Source organism: Vidua macroura, chromosome 18, assembly GCF_024509145.1.
Source record: "Vidua macroura isolate BioBank_ID:100142 chromosome 18, ASM2450914v1, whole genome shotgun sequence".
Classification (NCBI taxonomy): Eukaryota; Metazoa; Chordata; class Aves; order Passeriformes; family Viduidae; genus Vidua; species Vidua macroura.
This window is the reverse complement of record NC_071588.1, coordinates 10,675,301-10,696,766: the sequence shown is the minus strand read 5'-3', so window position 1 is coordinate 10,696,766 and position 21,466 is coordinate 10,675,301. Positions and strand designations below refer to the sequence as shown.

Sequence of the window (21,466 nt, the reverse complement as noted above, 5' to 3'; positions counted from 1 at the left end):
CAGAGAAGAGCAAACAAGTCCACTGAGCATAGCAAATCTCATTCTGAGTGGACTCTAGTGGCAAGTTCTGTGGTTTTGTTTTTCAGGACAATGTTAACTCTCTCTTGCCAGTGTTTGAAGAATTCCTGAAAAATGCTCCTAATGATGCCAGTTATGATGCTGTCAGGCAAAGCGTGGTCATTCTGATGGGGTCACTGGCAAAACATCTGGACAAGAGTGACCCTAAAGTGAAACCAATTGTTGGCAAACTGATAGCAGCCTTGTCCACCCCATCTCAGCAGGTAGGTGCCTTTGGGAGGAGTTGTCAGGTTCCACACAGAGGCAGGCTAACACCAGGATACTGTTAGGGGTAGCAGAGAGATGAAAAATGGTGACAGAAAGGTTTCACTTGGGGTGCATTCTAAGGGGAATTTATATTGGTAATGACTGTTTTGTGGTCTGGTGGCTGGTGGATTGTTTTATAGGTTCAAGAGTCAGTGGCAAGCTGTTTACCACCTCTAGTGCCTGCAATTAAGGAAGATGCAGGAGGAATGATCCAGAAGCTGATGCAGCTGCTGTTGGAGTCTGATAAGTACGCTGAGCGCAAAGGGGCAGCCTATGGTCTGGCAGGCCTGGTGAAAGGCCTGGGCATCCTCTCTCTCAAGCAGCAGGAGATGATGACCACACTGACCGATGCTATCCAGGACAAGAAGAACTTCCGCCGGCGGGAGGGTAAGAGACAGGAGCTTTTCCCTCCAGATACTCGTCATTTCTCTTGTACTTACTGCCATTGTGGTCAGGTGAAGTTCCTGCACCCCTGTGTTTGGTTTAGCTACATTTATTTTACTAAAGTTTGGCAAGAAAGAAATGGGAAGTATCTCTTGTGAGGCTGTTGGTTGTGTATAGTCCCAAAATTGCTCAATTCACATTGGGGTGGAAGAAGGATTTCTAGTCCTAGACCATATGGATGTGCCCTCCTCTCCTGTTTCCGAATGCAGGTGTTGCTGGGGGAGATCTCATTTTCTGAGGCCACAAATCCCTACTACAGCATAAGCTGGAAGGGCAAGAAAGCAAGAGACTTTCAGCTGTGTGTTTGAGTGTTTCTGGAACAATATTTGGCAAATTGCATCTGCTTTTCCCATCCTCCTTAAATGAAGTTGTATTTTCCTCTGACTGTCCTTTTTCGGTTTTTAGGGGCTCTGTTTGCCTTCGAGATGCTCTGCAGCATGCTTGGGAAGCTGTTTGAGCCCTATGTGGTTCATGTGCTGCCTCACCTGCTGCTTTGTTTTGGAGATGGAAACCAGTACGTGCGAGAGGTAAGGTGCCTTAAATTTCTTCTATCACAGAATGTTAAAAAACCCAGATGGAATGGATATGGATGTGAATCCTGTTTGTAATGAGGCAAATAGAGAAGGTGACCTATCCCTTAAGATACCACTAATAAAATTTGATCTTCTTAGTAACTGAAAGCATCTGATTTCATTGGTCATTAATTGGGAGCTACTTAGCCAGCTGCATCATTGTACTGAGACACTATTTACATGAAGGCTTTGTTCCCAGAGAGTCTCAGAGGAAGGAAAACAGTGTTGTGTCACAGTTTGTAAGTGTTCTCTTCTCCTTGGAGGCTGCAGATGACTGTGCCAAAGCTGTAATGAGCAATCTAAGTACTCATGGAGTGAAGCTGGTTTTGCCATCACTTCTTGCGGCACTAGAAGAGGAATCTTGGAGAACTAAAGCTGGTATGGACCAATATGCACCTGACATGATTGAGAGTAACCCACAGTTCCCTTTGCTGTCATCCCCCTTATGTATTCCTTCATCCCTACACATGGTCATGATGGTTTATTGTCTTATAAAGGACTGTGGAACTTTTCCAGCTTTTTACAGCTGAGTTTCCTGACACATTTGAGTAACTTTTTTCCCTCTGGCATATTCAAGGGACAGTTTGTATCCTGTCTCTATAGTTGTACTTCAGAACCTGGAATTTTCTTACCATATTCCTTTTTCCTCTTACAAAAGAAAAGTATTTTTTGGTGTCTGTAGGTGGCATAGAGTGATTTAATGCATTTCAGCCTCTCTGACTGGTAGATTGGAGTTTGAAGTAAATGTGATCATCATCTCATGTCAGTTCTTAATATTGTGTTTTGTCTTTTTTTTTCTTGGTGTATTTTTTCCACAGGCTCAGTGGAATTGCTGGGGGCTATGGCTTACTGTGCTCCCAAACAGCTCTCCTCCTGTTTACCCAACATTGTGCCCAAACTCACTGAAGTGCTGACAGATTCCCATGTGAAGGTGCAGAATGCAGGGCAGCAGGCTCTTAGGCAGATTGGATCTGTCATCAGGAATCCAGAGATCCTGGGTAAGACCTGTCTGTGCATCTCTAATGTCCTGATGTGACTGTGGTTTATAATAGCAAAGTTCAGGTTCATGGTATTTAGGATTTAATGCAAATTTATATAGAGATGAAACTAATCTTACAGAAGTAAAACATGAAAGCTTAACAGAAGCTGTCTGCTTCCAGGCTTTTTAAATGTTCCTGTCCATTTTTTCATCTGATGTTAATAGAGTTTCTCTTGTCCTTGTGTTGCTTGTTGCCTACAACATCCCATGAGAGCACACCAGCTCATGCTGACACGTTTTTGGTTTATGTACAAATAAAGTCTTTTCTCTCCTTTTTAAAAACACTCAGCAATTGCTCCAGTTCTGTTGGATGCTCTTACTGATCCCTCCAGGAAGACTCAGAAGTGTTTGCAGACTCTACTGGATACCAAATTTGTCCATTTCATTGATGCTCCATCCTTAGCCCTGATCATGCCAATTGTTCAGAGAGCTTTCCAGGATCGTTCCACAGACACCAGGAAAATGGCTGCCCAGATCATTGGGAACATGTACTCCCTGACTGACCAGAAGGTACAGTGCTAAAAAAGCCCTCTAACTGTATTCTAATTGATCACCGTGACAAGCACTAGAGAGGTTTGGAGATTTTGCTGTTAAGGTAGAAAATACTATCATCCATGCAACTTCTTAATTAAATGTATGTAAATGAGCAGATGACTATAAGGATAGTGACAGTTCTGAGGTCCTTAAGACTGCCGACTTTGGTCATCTAGTTATTACCAGTTTATCCCTGCAAAAAGGTCTTATAATCTTTACCATATAAGAAATGCCTTAACAAACAAACAAGTGAAACACAGATCAGCTGCTAACAAATGGATCCAGGGTTTGTTTGGAAAGTATTTGTAGGACCTGACTGTAGGCTAAAGATCTGTGTTTAATTTTTGTGCTGATAATCTCTACATTTAAACCTTGTGTAAATGTTAAGAGTGTTGGATTTTCCTAAGACACAAACTGCTGGGTTGTGAGTGAGCATTAAAAAGGTTTTGAGTGATCTGCACAGAATTGGTGTTTCTTGAACTTGCAGAATAATTCACTATGTTTGCCTGCAGTACTGTGACAGCAGCTAATTAAACTCTCAGGATGTTACGGATGTTTGCTGATTATAAGGGGTGAATGTCCTTTACATAAAGGGGACTATGTTTTCTTTCATTTTGAATCTGGTTCTGACTTTTCGGACTCTTTGTTTTAGGATCTGGCTCCGTACCTACCCAGTGTGACCCCCGGACTGAAGGCTTCTCTCTTGGATCCTGTACCTGAAGTAAGTCTTTTGTACAAACACAGTTTATCTTTCAGTGCATTAGGTTAAACACTGTCCTAATCAGGCTGGCACATCTGTAGCACCTTTGACTGGACATTTTGCAGATCTCTGTTTCTCTTGTCTGTTAGGTGCGCACAGTGTCTGCAAAGGCCCTGGGGGCCATGGTGAAGGGTATGGGAGAGTCGTGCTTTGAGGATTTGTTGCCGTGGCTGATGGAGACACTGACATACGAGCAGAGCTCAGTGGATCGTTCTGGTGCTGCTCAAGGTGGGGACAGCTGAGTGAGCACTGTACTCAGGTCCTCTCATATTAAATCAGATTAGCCGCTTGTTTCTTGTGTTTATCAGCTCTGTTCCCTGCTTTTTTCCCCCAGGTCTGGCTGAGGTTATGGCTGGTTTGGGGGTAGAAAAGCTGGAGAAACTTATGCCAGAGATTGTAGCAACTGCCAGTAAAGTGGATATTGCTCCACATGTACGAGATGGTTATATCATGATGTTCAACTACCTGCCAATTACCTTTGGAGACAAGTTCACTCCCTATGTTGGTCCCATCATTCCTTGTATCCTTAAGGTATGTAGCAAAACTGAAGAAATTTATTTATGAGAATAAAAATAAGCCTCCAGAATATTTTAAGTATAATTTTCAATAATTGTGGGATGTGCAGAGACTTGTCCAGCTTGGCTGGACTACTAGAAAAAAAGAAAGGGAATTTAAATTATAAATGATTTCTTCTAAGTTATTGGCTTGCTGTCTTTTACTTGTGGTCACTAGTCATTTTTTTGAAGTCATCTTTGTGCATTCACAACTCCGTAGTTCATTTGGTTTTCATGGTGTAGAGAGAAAACATTGGTTTGTTTTCCTCCTGCTGCTTTTGTTTATTGTGCTGAAAGGCCAAGTTTTCAGAGCCCCTTTTGTGCCTGTGTGCAGGCCCTGGCAGACGAGAACGAGTTTGTGCGGGACACGGCGCTGCGTGCGGGGCAGCGAATCATTAGCATGTATGCTGAGACTGCCATTGCTCTGCTCCTGCCACAGCTCGAGGATGGGCTCTTTGATGACTTGTGGAGGATAAGGTAAGGCAGAACCAGCTTAGCCACAAACGTTTCCCTTCCATGCTTAAAAAACTGGTGAGATTTAGGCCCTGTGTTGTTCCTCAAAAAAATGCAGAGACCTCCTGTGAAGCAAAAACAAGTGTCTCTTTTTGCTTGTTGATTTGATTAGGATGCCTTACAGCACTTGAGTCTGCAAAGCCCTGCCAGGCTGGATCAGGTTTCCTACTACCTGCAGAGCATTCATGCTGGATTATTAATTCAGGCGGTGACTCTGAAATGCACTTCCAAGGCAGTTGATGTGGCAATATTTAGCCCTTGTGTACTGTTTTTCACTTCTCCAAATGCTGAGCAAGTTATTGTTCTCCTGTGTATGAAGATGCTCAGTGGAGCACTCACAGCCAATAGCAGTTACTCAAAAATTAGCTGCACCAAATGATTTGTGCCAGCTGAGTGCTGCTAAGTACTCTTGCCCCAGATGAATGTTTGGGTTAGACAGATGCAGGCAATGTCTTGTTCCTTATTAGACGCAAGGCTATTCTTGGATTCAATGCTTTGATTTGAACAGTCTCTCGGCCCTTCCAGTTTGGAATTCACTCCTTCTCTTTCTCTTTATCATGCTACTTTCAGCCATGTCGGCAGACTGATGTTACACATCAGCCCATGCAGCATTTCAGTGCAGATCCATCTGTGCTTCACATTTGGCTCCAGTCTGTAGCCGTCATCCTGTCAGAATTGGACAGGTACTGCCTGAGTGCCCTGTTTGTAACACTTGACTTGCTCCTGTTGCCAGGTTTAGCTCAGTTCAGCTCCTTGGAGATCTTCTGTTCCATATCTCAGGAGTCACTGGAAAAATGACCACAGAAACTGCCTCAGAGGATGACAACTTTGGAACAGCCCAGTCAAACAAGGTAAAGCCGCTCTTGCCCATTGTGCCTTAATTTTTTTCAAATTCTCCTATTTTAAAAATCAGCATGGACAGCCTGCTGGAAAGACATACTGAATAATCATGTATTCTGTTCTTTGTATAGATTTCAGGGGCAGAAAATACAATTCTGTGCTATTTCTTTGCAGGCTATCATTAATGCTTTGGGAGTGGAGAGGAGGAACAGGGTGCTGGCGGGACTGTACATGGGCCGCTCGGACACGCAGCTGGTGGTGCGCCAGGCCTCCTTACATGTCTGGAAAATCGTTGTCTCAAACACTCCTCGCACGCTGCGGGAAATCCTGCCAACACTCTTTGGGCTTCTGCTGAAATTCCTGGCCAGTACTTGTGCAGATAAACGAACGGTGAGGAATTAAGTTGTGCCTTCCTGATCCTGCAGGTGACTGTAGAAAATAACTCCTGAGGAACACAGGATAATTCTTCTCTTTAAGTAACTCCAAAGCTGTCATCAGTTTAACTGTTCTGAGCATGAGCAGGTCTGAGTTCTCTGCTGAAGGCAACTGTGATTGTGATGACAGTAAAACTATTTTTCGATGGTTATTTGTAATACTGTTTCCATTCCTAGGCTCTGTCTGCACTATGAACAGTAGAATATGGTCAAAAGCGAACATTTGCTCACAGTTCACCTTCTTAAGTTTTATAAAAAAGGAAAATAATTAATACATTTTTGGGGACAGGTTGCAGCACGGACATTAGGAGACCTTGTCCGAAAGTTAGGGGAGAAGATCCTCCCTGAAATCATTCCTATCCTGGAAGATGGACTGAGATCAGACAAGAGTGATGAGAGGCAAGGAGTCTGCATTGGTTTGAGCGAGATCATGAAATCAACCAGCAGGGATGCGGTGAGTCACAGGTGCCAGGTGAAATTCCCATTTTCCCAGGTATTGATGTTACGGTGCAGGTGTTGCACTTGAGACAGAAAAATACAGTGCTGGACTTGTTATGTGGTCTGAAGTCAGGGCTTGTAACTAATGCTGAGTTGCTGCTCAGGCAAATTGTATGAATTTGTATCAGTCGGTAAATTTAAACATTGCCTTTTATGAGTTATAATACTAGAAATCTTCCACTAGGTAGCCTTAGAGCACTGCAATTATTTGTGCTGATGGATCCTGCTTTCTTCCAATATTATTCCAAGCAAACTGCAGTTTAGTTTCAGTTGTACAAATTCTGCATTCTTCTCTACTTTCACTACTGAGATATGCACATCTATTGTGCTTTAGATGTTCTGTAATTTTATCTCTTCATCTACAGGTGCTGCTTTTCTCTGAGTCCCTGGTTCCTACAGTAAGAAAAGCACTGTGTGACCCTCTGGAAGAAGTTCGAGAGGCTGCAGCCAAAACATTTGAACAGCTGCACTCAACAATTGGCCATCAGGCTCTTGAAGACATCCTGCCCTTCTTGCTGAAGCAGCTGGTGAGCATTGCTCAGCATTAGTCAACAACCTGATTAATGATGCTGTGGGACAAGTTTTGAATAATTTACTTAAAGGAGCAGGAGGATTGTAGTGGCAGACCCACCAGGGAATGGCAGCAGTATTTTGTCTCCTCCTGGAGTCATGCTAGCCAGTGATAGGGAAGATGTTGTGGCTTAAGCCTAGGGTTAAGAATTGCTATACCTGGCTCTGTGATGGAATTGCCACTGTCACCCGATGAAGTTGCTTGGCCACTATGCCTGAAATGGAAAATCTTTCTGATGTGACAAAAGAGTTTGGTTTGGGTTTTGCTAGGTACTATGAGAATATGAGAACATTTTTATAATAGAAGGACTTAGTTTTGTATTTATGATCACATGGAAAATTGTCCCTTGAAACAGAGCTTAGCTTGGTGTGCACAGATAATTTTTCAGGTTTGTCTCTTTCTCTTTCCCTATAGGATAATGAAGAAACAGCTGACTTTGCTGTGGATGGTCTTAAACAAGTTATGGCTGTCAAGAGCCGTGTGGTGCTGCCTTACTTGGTGCCAAAGGTACAACGAGAAACAAATTTTAAACATGATATCTGTGCTGTTTCCTTTGCTTGCTGCCAGTTTTCTTTGGACCAATATAGCAAAAGGGAGAGCACAGTCTGAAATTTTCTTCTGATTTTGTGCTCAAAACATTGTTATTTGGCTTGTGATGCATAAATATTTCATGTAGAGAAAGTGAGACTCCTTCTGAAAAAACTTTCTGCTTATCTCAATTTTTGGTGTTATTTTTTATTTTTGTAGCTGACTACCCCCCCAGTGAATACCCGGGTGCTGGCTTTCCTCTCCTCAGTGGCAGGGGACGCTCTGACACGGCATTTGAGTGTCATCCTGCCTGCCATGATGTCTGCACTCAAAGAGAAGCTGGGCACCAGTGAAGAGCAATTGGCAAGTAGCACAGCTCAGCTCTTTGTTGTGACAGGTTGCCTGAAGATAGTGCACCAGGTTTACTTTCCATCTCAGAATCTGTGTTCTCTAGATTCACAGATTGCATGTTTAATTCAGTCCATTAGCTTCTCCAGGATGAGTCTTTTTGCCTGGTGGCATATTGTGAGTCAAAAAACGTATGCTTTCCAAATCTATTTGTATCCATTTAAAAGTCTCCTTGGCCTGCTAAAAGATAAAATTCTCAGTTTGCTTATTCCTGGAGAACTGCCAGAAAGTCTAGTTAACTTTGTATTTATTCTTGGTGTAGAAGACTGAGAGATTAAAGGGCTGCAGGGAGGAAATCTCCTATTTTGCATGCTGCATTCCTCATGCACTGCTTTCCAAAACATCTGGTGTTTGGACTCCAGAGAACATCCTGGAGTTGTGACTGTGGACAGACATTTTCATAATCAGTTGGTGAATTAGGAATGAGTGACAGAGTCCTGTTGCCTTTCTGCTGTGGATACTCATTAGATCAGCTTCTAGCCCCAAGTCTGCCTGGAGATCTCTAATGTACCCACAGACGTGCTTGTAATTAGGGCTGTGACGCACAGCATTAAACTACCTAAATCAGAAGAATGTTATCTGACAAGACTCACAGTCTCTCATGAGTAAGATGGGGGAGACTGAACTACTCTAGTTTTTGTAAATTAGCCCTCCTGTAGCTGCTGGAGCAATCAGTTCAGCAGAGTTTGGTCACTTGTTAAATTTTAAGAATTTTAAATTTTAAGAACTGTGTCTGCACCAGGACTGAGTCAAGCCTTTAATGGTGATGTGACCAGCTCTTTAATGAGAAACAATTAGTATGTGGGGTGTGTTGTAGTGTTCATCTAGACACAATGCTGGGGATAACGTGGACAAACTTGGGGCTAAACTTGGCTTTGTTCTGTTTGAGAGCTAATGTAAAGTTAATCTGGACTCTTCAGGAGATGGCAAACTGCCAGTCTGTGATCCTGTCTGTGGAAGATGACGTTGGACAAAGAATTATAACTGAAGATTTGCTAGAAGCTACCCGCAGCCCTGAGCTGGGCATGAGACAGGCAGCAGCTGTCATGCTGAATATCTACTGCTCCAAGACAAAAGCAGACTACACTGGGCACCTCAGGAGCTTGGTTTCAGGCTTGATTCGCCTGTTTAATGACACCAACCCTGTAGTTCTGAATGAAAGCTGGGATGCGCTTAATTCCATCACCAAGGTGAGAGGCAGCTTAGAAAGGTTACAGGAGTAATGCCTGGCCTGAGAAGACTTCACAAAAGATATCTGGATGTCATGTTGCCTGAGCTTTGTTTTACCCCTCTCTCCTGCAGAAATTAGACGCTGGGAACCAGCTTGCTCTCATTGAGGACCTGCACAGGGATATCCGGATTGTAGGGAATGAGGCCAAGGGCGAGCATGTGCCAGGATTCTGTATTCCTAAGAAGGTAAAGGATCAGAATGAGTGCGGATTCTTCACAGCTACAATACCCCACCTTTGGGGAGAGCTGGTTGATATTATAGCTATTAGAAGCAGTGACTATTTTGGCATTCCAAACCTTTATATTGGAGGACTTTTTGGAGGTTAGAGCTCTTGAGTAACCCTACAGAAGACCCCTCTTGCAATGAGGTCTCTGACAGTTCTGTTATGCACGTAAGTTATGGTTACTGGCTGCTTTTTGTGGGGGAGTAACACTGGACTTCTGTGCCAAATTTCTCTGGTTTAAAAATTCCCTGAGCCGCCACCACTTTTCTCATAGCAACTGGCTTAGTAAGGCGGAGAGGCATGAAATCAAACCAAATAAAAGTAGCTCTGTCAATGTGGAATCAGGCAGCTGAAGGTCAACAGGAAATTGAGAGAAACACTCCAAGTTTGTGCATCTGGTGTATAATAGCAGCAAAAATAAGATACATATTTCTTGCATCTTAGCTTCTAAGCTTTCTTATCTGATTTTCGTGACAGGGAGTGACTTCCATACTTGTGGTGCTGCGGGAAGGTGTTTTAACTGGTAATCCAGAACAGAAGGAGGAGGCAGCAAAGGCCTTAGGGCTGGTTATAAAGCTGACTTCTGCTGAAGCTCTCAAACCATCTGTGGTGAGCATCACTGGGCCACTCATTCGAATCTTGGGAGATCGGTTCAGCTGGAATGTCAAGGTGGCTCTGCTTGAAACATTAAGCCTTCTTTTAGCTAAGGTAAGATTCAAAGTATTGGACTGTGGTTTGTGAACATTTTCCATGGCAACCTTCAGGAATACCTGTTGCTGTTCATGTAAATACAGCTGGGATGCCTGCTGCTGTGGATTTGATATGTAGGGATAGCATTGTAACTGGATTGCATTCTTCCAGCAGCTTCTGGCCTACAAAAAAAAACCCCAGTGCTGAAAAACTGGACTTAGAAATACTGATAAATGCTGATCCCACTTTCAAGTGATTAAAACCCACCATGTAATTAATTTCTCCTGTATCCACAATTTTTATGTATTGTTAAGTGCAAAGATCTTATGTATATTTGAAGAGAGCGGACCTTTATTCAGTGCTCTGACTACAAAAGGCTCTGAGTACATGATAGTGTAAAATTTCTCAGTGCTACCCTTGTATTTCAGTGTGAAGAAAAGATGATTAGATTGGAAAAGGTCAAAGGTTTTGTGGTAAATTTTTGTGTCACCACAACAATGTTTTTATGGTAAATTGTTTTTCCTATTTTAGTAGCGCATTAGATTTAACGAGGGTTCTCTGATAACAAACGGCTGTAGAAGAGGTTTTCAGGCTTTGATCTCTAGCTGCTCTTTAATACTTGACCCCACCACTTTCCCTTCTTCCACTCTGGAATAGGTTGAGATTGCTCTGAAACCATTTTTGCCCCAGTTGCAAACAACGTTCACCAAAGCTCTGCAAGACTCAAACCGCGCTGTTCGCCTTAAAGCTGCCGATGCTCTTGGGAAACTCATTGTCATCCATGTCAAAGTGGATCCTCTCTTCACGGAGCTCCTGAATGGAATTCGTTCCAGCGATGACTCTGCCATCAGGTAAGCTGCAGCTGACAGCTCAGACCTTCCTGCTTACTGAGGATGAAAGAAAGAGCTGGGATGAATGACCAAAACCCCCAGTTAGAGTAAGATGCATATATTAATGAAAGCAGTGGACTGTAAACCAGGAATGGGGATGATGAGGCCTTCTTGTGTCAGAAGGTGAGCTTGAGAGTATTTAGGAGAAAGAGTGCTTGGGGTCTGCCCAGTTCTCCTCTCCTGCACATCCCCAAGCAGCCCACTTTCAGATAAAAAGCAGTATTGATGGTCAGTCTGACCTGAAGTAAAGCAGCTGTTCTTGTATCCTATGGGCACAAGATCCCTAAGATATGAACTTCCTGACGTGATAATTTTTTTAATGTTTGAACATTCAGAAAATATCTGTGTTGTGTTAGACAGAAACATGGAAGTACTGTCTAGGATGGAGTCTCCAGCAGTGCAGAGAGGGGATCACTCTCCCAAACTATAAGGCATCTCAGTGTAATTGCTGTGCAAGGATCTACAGGTATCCAGAGCAAAACTCCTCTTAGAGGGTGGGGGAGAGGCAATGTCTGACTGTAGAATGTGATCTCTTCCAGGGATACGATGCTGCAAGCGCTGCGTTTTGTCACACGAGGAGCTGGTGCTAAAGTGGATGCTGCAATTAGGAAGAATATTAGCACGGTGCTGCTGGGGATGCTGGGACACGATGAGGTACTGCTTCAGCCAGCTGCAAAGGTCCCCTGCTGCAGACAGTCTTGTTCTTACATTTAAAATCTGAACTTTCTAACAGAATTACTATCTAAAATAACTTCTGGGAAAATTACTAATGATGTAGTCAGAGTGAAGAATTTGAGATTCCTGACCAGTCCCTGGTAACTCTGAAAAGCCTTCAGTTTAATGTTTCCTTGGCAACTGCATATGTGGGTTTGACCTGCAGCTCCTCACTAACAGGTTTCAGGTAGCTCTGCAGTCAGGATTTGCTTTTTATCTTGGAGAAAGCCTGCAGTACCTTCACTATATGCGTGGATGTGTTTGTAACCTCTGAGGTGAGGTTTATCATTCCCTGTGAGAAATTTTTCAGATAATGAGAATAAGCTCTCCAATGAGAATAAGCTCTCCAAGTTTAATATAGGGTCTTCTGTATAGAGCAGATAGCAACGGTAACATGAGGGAGATTAAATTAATAATCTAATAATTTATTTTTTATGTCAGTCTCTGCAACAGACATGAAACTGTTGACATGCTAGAAATAGAAGTAAATTTGGGGGAGAAGTGGACAGTAATGGGATGTTCACATAAGGAAGCCAAAATAGCAAAAGCCTGGAAGTGTTAAATGAAGAGTAGTAAGAGTTTATTACAGAGACCAGCTCATGCTGAGATGGCTAAAAATAACATTTACAGTAAGTGAATCTAAAGTAAGCTCTTGTGAACTCATCTTTTAAAACATTGAATTTCATCTTTATGACTTTTCCATTTAACAAATCAGAACTTAGATAAAATCTGTAATTCTTCAGTCTCTGCTGGCTTTTTGACCTTAAATTTGGTTTTAAGTTCCATTATGTACAAGAAAAAATATGAACTGAAAGAAATCCTCAGGAGTACGAGTGAAATACTACTATTTATTTTCTTCTCCTCTTTATTTCCTGTTGTCTTCTGACACTTGTTTTTCGTGCTGCCTGTCTCTGGGGTGTGTTGAGCTCAAGCCATGTTCTCTGTTCTCCCATCCCCTGTCAGGATGCCACCCGCATGGCCTCGGCCGGCTGCCTGGCAGAGCTGTGCGCCTTTCTGTCCGACGATGAGCTCAGCACTGTTCTCTACCAGCACTTACTGGGTAGGTCAAGCTGTTTACAGGACTGGAACAGATGCTGAAAGCAGGGAAGATTCCTTCTCAGGCATTGATTCAGGCTAACTTTGTGACTGAATTTGTGCTCTGTATTTTCTTGTGTTTTTCTTTGCTCATGGCTCTTAATTTGTGCACTCTGGTACACAGGGAGCACAGGTAACTGGTTGTCAGCTGGGCTTGCCCAGACTTTTTTCTCTGGATTTGTTATCTGATGACTTGATAGAAGTACTAGCATGGCTGAGTAATTGCTGTTGCTGACACGAGGACAGTTGGACATGGCAGGGTGGACAGGAGGGCAATCCCACCTTTTGGGGAGAGCACTGTGATCTTAGGGTGACTGATGTTAATTGCAGGCCACATCTGATGACTTCACATGCTTTCAGAGAATTAACTAATTTGCCTCCAAGATAGAAAAAAATGTAAGCTTTATAGGACCCCAGTGTTTGAGAGTGTTATGGATTACTCTCCCTTGTGGGCTTAAAAAGGAAGTCTGTTGGCTGGTCAAATTATAGATGACTTTTACAAATTTATTAGAGAGTCAAAGCTTGTCTAATTTTTTTTTTTCGAACAATCAGAAGTATATGAGTTGAACAAGAGGGTCCTTTGTTTGTGTCTGCTTCCCTGCCTGCCCAGGTGGTGGTCCTGCCTGGAAAAGGTGTTGCATTTTAGCTCTGTCGATATGTCTTTTTGAGAGAAATGGAGGAAGCAGGGCATTGGTTTAGATGCTGCTTGTTACTTCATTTTATGGCAGTGAATTGACAAACTGCCCAAAGCCTCTCAGATGAAGAGGAGTAGCTAGCAGGAGCTCTGTCATTGTTCTGTTCTTTCCTCTGCAGCAGATGTCTCTGGCATTGACTGGATGGTGAGGCACGGCCGGAGCCTGGCTCTCTCTGTGGCTGTGAATGTGGCTCCTGGCAAGCTGTGTTCCCCAAAATACTACAACAGTGTCCAGGAGATGATCATCAGCAATGCCACAGCTGACAGGGTGAGTCCTGCCCCACGCAGGGAGTGCTGTTGCAAGCTCTTGTTGGGAGCAATTTTGAAAGGTGTGTGAACAGGTTCCTGTGTTACCAACCAGGACAAAAACCCCCAAGTGCCATCTGAAGAGTCTCCCTTGGCTAGATGCAGTTTTCATGGTGAAATTACACAACTGTTCTGGTTCTTTGAGTTCTGATCTCTGGGGAGATGAAGATTATTTAATCTTTAACTCCAGAGTAGCTTTCATTTGGAGTAAATTACACTCCTGTTTCCCTAGAGAGTTATCACTCACTGACCAAGTTTCCAAGAAGTGGAAATTACTCATTTTAGGAGGGAGAGTTTAAATCTGGTGTTGAATGAGTAGTTTGGGTTAGGAATTTTGTGGGCTTGGTGGGGCCTGCTGCCTTATTTCTTTTGGCTTGTGGTTGCACTGGAATTTTTTCATTATATTATCCAATACCATTAACCCAATGTTTTTTGATGCTGCTATTCTTTTGAAAGATGGGTTTAGCTTTCCGCAGAAGCTGACAAACAATAAGTTTGGTTTTAAAGACTGTTGTTGAACTGTGCTGTAGTAATAACAATTCTTGTCTTTATGGTGAAGATCCCCATTGCAGTTAGTGGCATCAGAGGGATGGGCTTTCTCATGAAATACCACATGGAAGAGGGAGGCAACCTGCCTCCCAAACTTTCCAGCCTCTTTATTAAGGTAAGAATTTTCATGTTAGCTACCTGCTGGTGTTCTTGTGTGATCTGAATCTCTGACCTAACTCATGGGTGGGTCTATCAAGTCCCTGAAAATATAGATATTTCTTCTTGAGGCAGAGTGCAGACAGAACCATTGTATTAGCCTCTTTGAAGCTCTGAATACAACACTGCCATCCCTGCTCTAACATGGACATTTGCTTTTGAGCCTTCTGTGCTGAATCCCAAGTCTGAGTCTTATAAATGCATTTTTCCTTTGCAGTAGCAAACAGCTGGCAGAGAGGCAGAGTGTGAGGTGTAAGGTTTTTAAGATTGCTGAAGGTCAAACAGCCTTTGCTAGAAATGTATCAAATACCAAAACTTGACCTGAGAACATTGAAGTTAACATCTTTTTCAGTTCATTAGATTTAAATATTTTTCTTCAAAATTCCTTTATTGGTCGATTGTTTCTTTTGGTGTGTGGCTGAGGTTTCTTCATTTCTTTAGTTGTCTGCCCTCCCCAAACCCCACCATAGACCTGAGTATCCCTCTTGTAGACAAGGATAGATAGAGGGGTGATGCTGCAGCATATTACATTTTCAGGTTTACATTTCTTTGCAAGTTATTTGAAAAACTACCAAACATGTCAAGTTGACACAATACAGGCCAACACTCTTCAAAGCAGACTTTTTGTTAGAAGTCCAACTTTTCTATGTTAATATAATAGTATTGTGTTAAAATATAAAATATCACATTTGCCACAAAACCTTTATCACCTTATTAATAATGCACTTCACATTTAGACATTAGCTTTCATGTTTTAAATGGGTTAAGATTAAAATACAAAACTCTCATTCTTAGAATTTTGAAGTGAAATCCACTGTTAAAATGCATCCAGTATTCCAACCAGAGACTGGCTTGGCTGTTGTTGCTGTGTGAGTGTGTTGTAGAGTGCTAAGCTTTTCTGCACTTAGTGGTCATTGTCATTTCCTGACAGTTGAGATGAACATGTGATACTGTCATCAACTATATATTTAGAAATTTTCTATTGAAAAGTTGTCATGTTTTCAAGGTTTAACCTTGTCTTACACAATTTGGTCAGACTTAATTGGCAACAAGTGTGTATCTTCTGTACCTGTGAGTTGAAAACTGTCTGCTTTTCTTAGCATAGTTTTAAATACTTAAATTAGAAAAAAAACAAACCAACTGCTTTAAATATGTGTCCTTGGTATAGCTGAATGTAAGTGTATCTTTGTCTCCACCAGTGTCTTCAGAACTCATCCAGTGACATAAAGTTAGTTGCAGAAAAGATGATTTGGTGGGCAAATAAAAGTCATCTTCCCCCATTGGATACTCAGACAATTAAACCAATTCTCAAAGCACTTCTGGACAACACAAAAGACAAAAACACCAGTGTAAGAGCCTACAGTGACCAGGCTATTGTCAACCTCCTGAAGATGAGAGCGGGTGAAGAAGTGCTTGAGGTATGAGACATATAAAAAAACCTGTAACTGTTGGTAGTAAGGCTGTGTCACCTCATTCTGTGTTTGTCTGTGTGGTGCCTGCAGCCTTAGAATGTGCTGGAAGTCTCTAATGCAATAGATAAAGTGGGACATCCCATTTTTATTTAGATCTTCAGCAGCATTCTCATGCTAAGCTCTGAAGAAATCAACAACACCTGTTCTGTACAACCTTACAGTGCAGCATTCATAGAATCGAGGCATTTAAAATACCCCCTTTAAGCCTTGCCTGTGCTGAGTTCCCTCAGCCAGCAATGATAATTCATTGCTTTGGTCACTTGGATGATCACAGTGGTGCTAGGATGGACTATTTCATGCATCCATTTCCAGACCTGTTTTCTAAGTCTGACTTGCTTTTGGATAGTTCCCACGTCTGGAATTGTAAAACCAGGTGGAGACTTTTGGGACGTTTGAAAGATTTTAGTTGATACAGCGCCTAAGGCACTTACCCTGATTTTGAATAGTGTGTTGAAAGGAGTTGGTAATTGTTGCTGTCTCCCTTCCACAGTCAGTTTCCAAGATTCTGGATGCTGCCAGCCTGGAGCTTCTCAGTGAAAGCTGCAGGAGGTCCCTGCGGAAGCTGGCTGGGCAGGCTGACTCTGAGGAACAGATCGATGACACTATCCTGACGTGATAAAGCTCCCGAAGACCAGGAAACACTGAACCAACCGCTGCATCAGCATTTCAACTCAAACACCTATTATAAATGTTTTCATTTTTGAAAATGTTAATTCTGATGGGATTTCATGAAAAGGACTCCCAGAGAGTATTTTAGTATCAAATATACCAGAATAGCCTTAATTAGACCCACACTAGATGAAAATAAAAAAATTTGGTCCCCTTTTTGAAACAGATAATGTGCAAGAGACAGACATACTAACCAATACTGGTCAGCTGTGGCCAATTGTGACATGTGGCTAGAGCACATCAGGCATAATCTCTGGTGACAACTATTTCTTTTCCAGGGTCTGTGCAAAAACTCCAGTACTGGAGGTATATTGGTTTTTCCACATACCCTGGGAGGCAGGAATAGAACTCAGTGAAAGTTCAGTTGTATTGTTTCTGTGTACTGCTAACTTGCTGCTTGTGATGGTTCTGAAGACTGAAAATCCCTGTAAAACGAAGTATTTAAAATAGCCTTAGAAATCACAGATGCGAAAGGGGGATTAAATGCAGTCTGTTTAGAGAAGGAACATTTAATAAAGGCTCTGACTTTGATCCTTCTGATGTAAACTGTTCTTTTTACAAATTCATTTGTCAACAAACTTACACTGTGACTTACTTTTCAGACCTGTTTGTTCTAGGGCATACAGTTTATAGAGTGGACAATGCTGTGATCTGTGAAAACCTTTTGCAGAACTGAGGCAAGACAGGGTTTAAAGCCAAGGCAGAACTGACATTTAATGAAATTTGTAAGTAATTACTCCTGTTGATTTCCAAAGTATTTTTGACTACAGACAGCTTTTTAATTACCCAACTCATGAAAAGTCCTTTGTATTTACATCTTCAAAGGCCTCACAAAATACTTGGCATTAGGTTTTTTGGTCAATGACTTGTGCTGCTCCAAGAAAGTCTTTTATTTTACCTGGCCACATATATCTCTCTTGAAAAAAAATCAATTTACTAGTAGATTTGATGTCGCTTGATGGAAATACTGAAAATCTTGTTGCAGAATACAAATTTTTAGAAGGCAAAATGAGCTTTATGTTCCATGTGGAGCAATAGTTACGTTAGCCTTACCTATTTTATGAAACTCACAGAAGCTGGTTGCACCTGAGAAGCCAGAGTACTAAGATTTGTTATTTCATGTGGGTGGAGTGTATGTGTGTGTGTGTGTAATCTTCCTTGCTTGTAACTCTGGATGCCTCAAACCATGATGATGGGAGAACACAACACTACAGGTAAAATCTGAGAACATTAAGTGGAACTCCATGGGAACACACATTCTGCTAGAAGCAATTTTCTGATTGTTATGGCAGTAGCAGCAAACACAAGAACATTTTTATCATACTCATGCCTCCAGCAGCAAAATACAATCATGAGTAGGTATTTGGGAATGCTGTGGTTTGTTCTGGTCAGAAGTACAAAAATCTGACAAAAGATTCTTGGTGCTGTGTCAGTTCCCAGCCTGTGGTGTAGTGTCCTGACAACAGATTTGCTGTAGGAGTTAGTGGAAGGAACTTGGGAAATCAGCTGTTTTACCCTGTACCTAAGATAGGCTCAGCTCCCACTAAACCATTCCTAGCTGACTGCCCCACAATTGCTTATGTAGCATTATAGGATGGAGATTCCATAACCTCTCTATGCCATCTATTTTGTTATATGAACTTACCAGACTGTCAGAACTTACCTCATGTCTGAAGAAAAAGAGTTTTCTTTGCTGCTACTTGAATCCATTGCTGTTTGTCCTGTTCCCACAGACATTGAAAACAGTTCTTTTTTGCAGCAACCACATTGTCACTTCAGTGTCCTGACCCCTGGATGAAATAAATTCAGATTTTCTATGCATATCCTTAGAGATTTCCATGGTTTCTAAACTTATACTGCTGCCCCTCATGTTGGTTTGTTTCATTCTGACTCCTCTTTGCCTCGAGGTGTCCACTGCTGGCCCAGGTCTCCCAGGGAGTTGTTTTGCAAGCCCCACATAACAAACACAGTTGTCCACCCCAGCACAAGGCCTGGGTGTTCCTTTGTTGCAACACCACGTCGTGGACACGTTTAGTTTGTGATCAGCTACGAAGCCAAGCTACAAAATGGCTCTTTAGTTAATTATGTCTAATCTTGTATTTATGCATTGGACGTATTTCTACAAAACTGCAGTGCTTCCCAGTTGGTCTGATGGAAATTGTGTTCATCACATTTAGCTGCATTCTGATTTTTGCCTTTCAAAATACTTGTGAATCTGAAATCATCTCAAAACTACATATTTTGCATTGAATTGGTAATACTCAAGAGTGAAAACTCAGCTAAATGCTCTTAAAGATTTGGCAGCTTGGGGCACTGGAATGAGTTTCACCTGTGATGAATTAGCTGTGCTTTGGGATGCCAGGAACAGCAGTTAAACCATGCAATGCAAAAACCTCTGCCTTGAAACATGTACAAAATTTGATGCCACTCACCTACTGAGTAGGTGTCAAAAAGCTGTGATTGTACTGGAATCACTCCATCACTGCAGCCAGGAAGGAATGAAAAAATGGCAAGTTTTGGTGAAGATGCTGTTTGAGCTCTTGATCATGGGCACCTTGGCTTACCTATTCTGATTCCAATTGATGCTCCACATAAACATGGGAAAGAAAATTACAGGTAAATGAAGCCTTTTTTATTCACTTGTTCATTTCAGCCAATAAGACATTCTATTACTTTGATGATTTGTATTTCCAACTTAGGTAGCAGCAAGTGGAAAAACTCATTCATCTTCCCAAACAGCACCTGAATTTCTGCACTGAGGTTAGTTGTTCCTGAGAGGGAGGAGTAAAAGCTAGGAGCTCACTTGCACTTGTGGAGAATATGCTGGTTTTTCAGTCACAGTGAAACACTCAATTTGGATTTTGATAGCTACTTTTGCTAAACTATTTATATAATGCACTATAATGTATCAGAGATAAAATAGCCATAATTTTTGCCACGAGATCTGATAAATTGATTGTGCCAACTTGGAGACTAAAGAATTAATTTTGTCATTTCAAATGTCTTAAAAATACCAGTTGTCAGTAAAAGATAATTTTTCCCTACAACTGATGGTAATAACATCTTTGAACTGTCAAGCAACTGTCTCTGAGTGACAGCTGAACTGTGTGTATTTCAAGAAGATCAAAAAATAATTTATGAGAAAGGTATAAACTTACACAGTGCTAAAAATTACAATGGAAGAGAGACAAATGTAAAAGCATAAAATATTCAAATATTTTGATTTTTTTTTGATTAGTCACAGTTCTTACTGTCCATTTTATTTGGCAACATCATGACACTTCACGCTTTTCACATGATGAGGTTTCATGAGCTTAAAAATAGAGGTAATAGGAGTCACTGTCATTTTGGGTTTGAGTGGTGGTTTGTGTGCTGGATTCAAGGGATTTCCCTGCAGCTACAGTGTCCTCAGTTACTCTGGAGGTGCTGGATTGCCCCAGTGCTTGTCTGGGGTGAGTGATATATATATATGTATATATGTGTGTGTGTGGTGTTTAAAATGCATGAATTGCAGAATGTGAGCTGAAGGTCACATGAGTGGATTCCAGGATGTGAGGACCTTGACAGAGTGAACTTTGAAAACTATAATATGTTTTTGAAGGTTAAGATTAAGAAAGGTTTATAAATAAGTGGAACATGACCCACTGTCCCAGGCTGCCCCAGTCCCCACCCAGCCTGGCCTTGGACACGTCCAGGGATGGGGCAGCCACAGCTTGTCTGGGCAACCTGTGCCAGGGCCTCAGCACCCTCACAGGGAACAACTTATTCCTAATACAGACTCATTTATAATCTGTAACAATCCAAGTTCTTTAGTGCTAATATACCTCTTCCTATCTGAATGACAATGCATGTTAGTAAAACAGGTTTCATTAAATAATTTCAAACTTGATCTCAGGAGTTCAAGTACCAGTGAGAATGTTTTTTTAAGAAAAATTAATCAGAGCAAAAACCCAGCACTTTTCTTGTGCCATGTCTCCACTTAGAAGTGATGATCACCTAAAATGTGACCATAGTATTGCAGAATTTGTGTAGTCAATGTCTCTGCAACTGGTAACGAAATCACTCAGGCTGCTGGATGACTGGGAGTGCTTTTGAATTGCCTGTGTGGGCTGGGGACGGTGCAAGCACAGCTGCTGATGGGCGTGAGGTAAGGCCCTTCCTGAGCCACACACACGCACATCTCTGGACTAAAAACCCCAGGAATTTCATTTCAGACTGGCCTGACTTGCCAGGCCTGTGACACACACCTGGGTATTTCATATCACTGCTGTGGGGCTCCTCACCTGCGGCTTGGGCTGCGCTGGGAACTGTTCCTGTACCTACACAAATCGCTCCTTCGGAGCAGAGCTGGGAGTGCTGGGGCTCCCTCACGCCATTGACGCTTTCCTGGGGGCAGCGTCGCTTTCAGCCGCCTCCTCACAGGAGCACCTACGAGGAGGGGGGGGGAACGCGCGTCCGACGGAGGTCTGTGGGCGGCTCGGCACGGGGGGAGGACAAGGTTCCCAGGGAGGGCGGCGGGTCCCTCACGCTCCCGCCATGGCCGCCGGCGCGCGCCGCCCGCCTCAACCACCGCCCTTTGCGCGCAGGCGCGGGCGCGTGAGGGCGCGGCCGTTTTCCCGCGCAGCCGCGGCGCGGGGCGGGGCGGGGCCGGCGCAGGCGCGGCGGCGCAGCTGGCGGCCCGTGGCGGCGGCCCGGCGCATGCGCGGCGGCGGCCCCGCTGTCAGTTCCGGCTGTTTGTCCGGGAAGTGGCTCCGGCCG

The 21,466-nt window shown here is 42.7% G+C and overlaps 1 protein-coding gene and 1 long non-coding RNA gene across 7 annotated transcripts in view; one reads left to right on the top strand and one right to left on the bottom strand.

Annotated features, from left to right (window-relative positions):
- The window catches only part of GCN1 (GCN1 activator of EIF2AK4), a 38,154-nt gene extending 20,915 nt beyond the window's left edge, over positions 1-17,239 (top strand). For 3 of the 5 annotated variants that reach the window (XM_053994317.1, XM_053994316.1, XM_053994313.1), the window contains 26 exons: positions 87-281; positions 465-711; positions 1,174-1,295; positions 1,604-1,718; positions 2,159-2,338; positions 2,669-2,889; positions 3,566-3,634; positions 3,763-3,901; positions 4,008-4,204; positions 4,562-4,704; positions 5,474-5,591; positions 5,755-5,970; positions 6,304-6,468; positions 6,878-7,039; positions 7,498-7,590; positions 7,831-7,974; positions 8,940-9,209; positions 9,322-9,435; positions 9,951-10,181; positions 10,821-11,014; positions 11,593-11,707; positions 12,731-12,827; positions 13,676-13,824; positions 14,422-14,526; positions 15,767-15,985; positions 16,530-17,239. In XM_053994317.1, the coding sequence (XP_053850292.1) occupies positions 87-281; positions 465-711; positions 1,174-1,295; positions 1,604-1,718; positions 2,159-2,338; positions 2,669-2,889; positions 3,566-3,634; positions 3,763-3,901; positions 4,008-4,204; positions 4,562-4,704; positions 5,474-5,591; positions 5,755-5,970; positions 6,304-6,468; positions 6,878-7,039; positions 7,498-7,590; positions 7,831-7,974; positions 8,940-9,209; positions 9,322-9,435; positions 9,951-10,181; positions 10,821-11,014; positions 11,593-11,707; positions 12,731-12,827; positions 13,676-13,824; positions 14,422-14,526; positions 15,767-15,985; positions 16,530-16,655 (4,146 nt within the window). In that variant the 3' untranslated portion in view covers positions 16,656-17,239. Of the gene's footprint in view, positions 1-86; positions 282-464; positions 712-1,173; positions 1,296-1,603; positions 1,719-2,158; positions 2,339-2,668; positions 2,890-3,565; positions 3,635-3,762; positions 3,902-4,007; positions 4,205-4,561; positions 4,705-5,473; positions 5,592-5,754; positions 5,971-6,303; positions 6,469-6,877; positions 7,040-7,497; positions 7,591-7,830; positions 7,975-8,939; positions 9,210-9,321; positions 9,436-9,950; positions 10,182-10,820; positions 11,015-11,592; positions 11,708-12,730; positions 12,828-13,675; positions 13,825-14,421; positions 14,527-15,766; positions 15,986-16,529 lie in introns of those variants that run through there. The other 2 variants (XM_053994314.1, XM_053994318.1) reach the window with 2 other exon arrangements.
- The window catches only part of LOC128816581 (uncharacterized), a 38,340-nt gene extending 17,192 nt beyond the window's left edge, over positions 1-21,148 (bottom strand). Inside the window, exons 1-2 of one of the 2 annotated variants that reach the window (XR_008439955.1) lie at positions 20,956-21,148; positions 18,372-18,498 (exon numbers count right to left, since the gene is read on the bottom strand). This is a non-coding gene — a long non-coding RNA (uncharacterized LOC128816581). The remainder of the gene's footprint in view (positions 1-18,371; positions 18,499-20,955) is intronic. The other variant, XR_008439954.1, reaches the window with a different exon arrangement.
- Between the last annotated feature and the right edge of the window lie 318 nt (positions 21,149-21,466).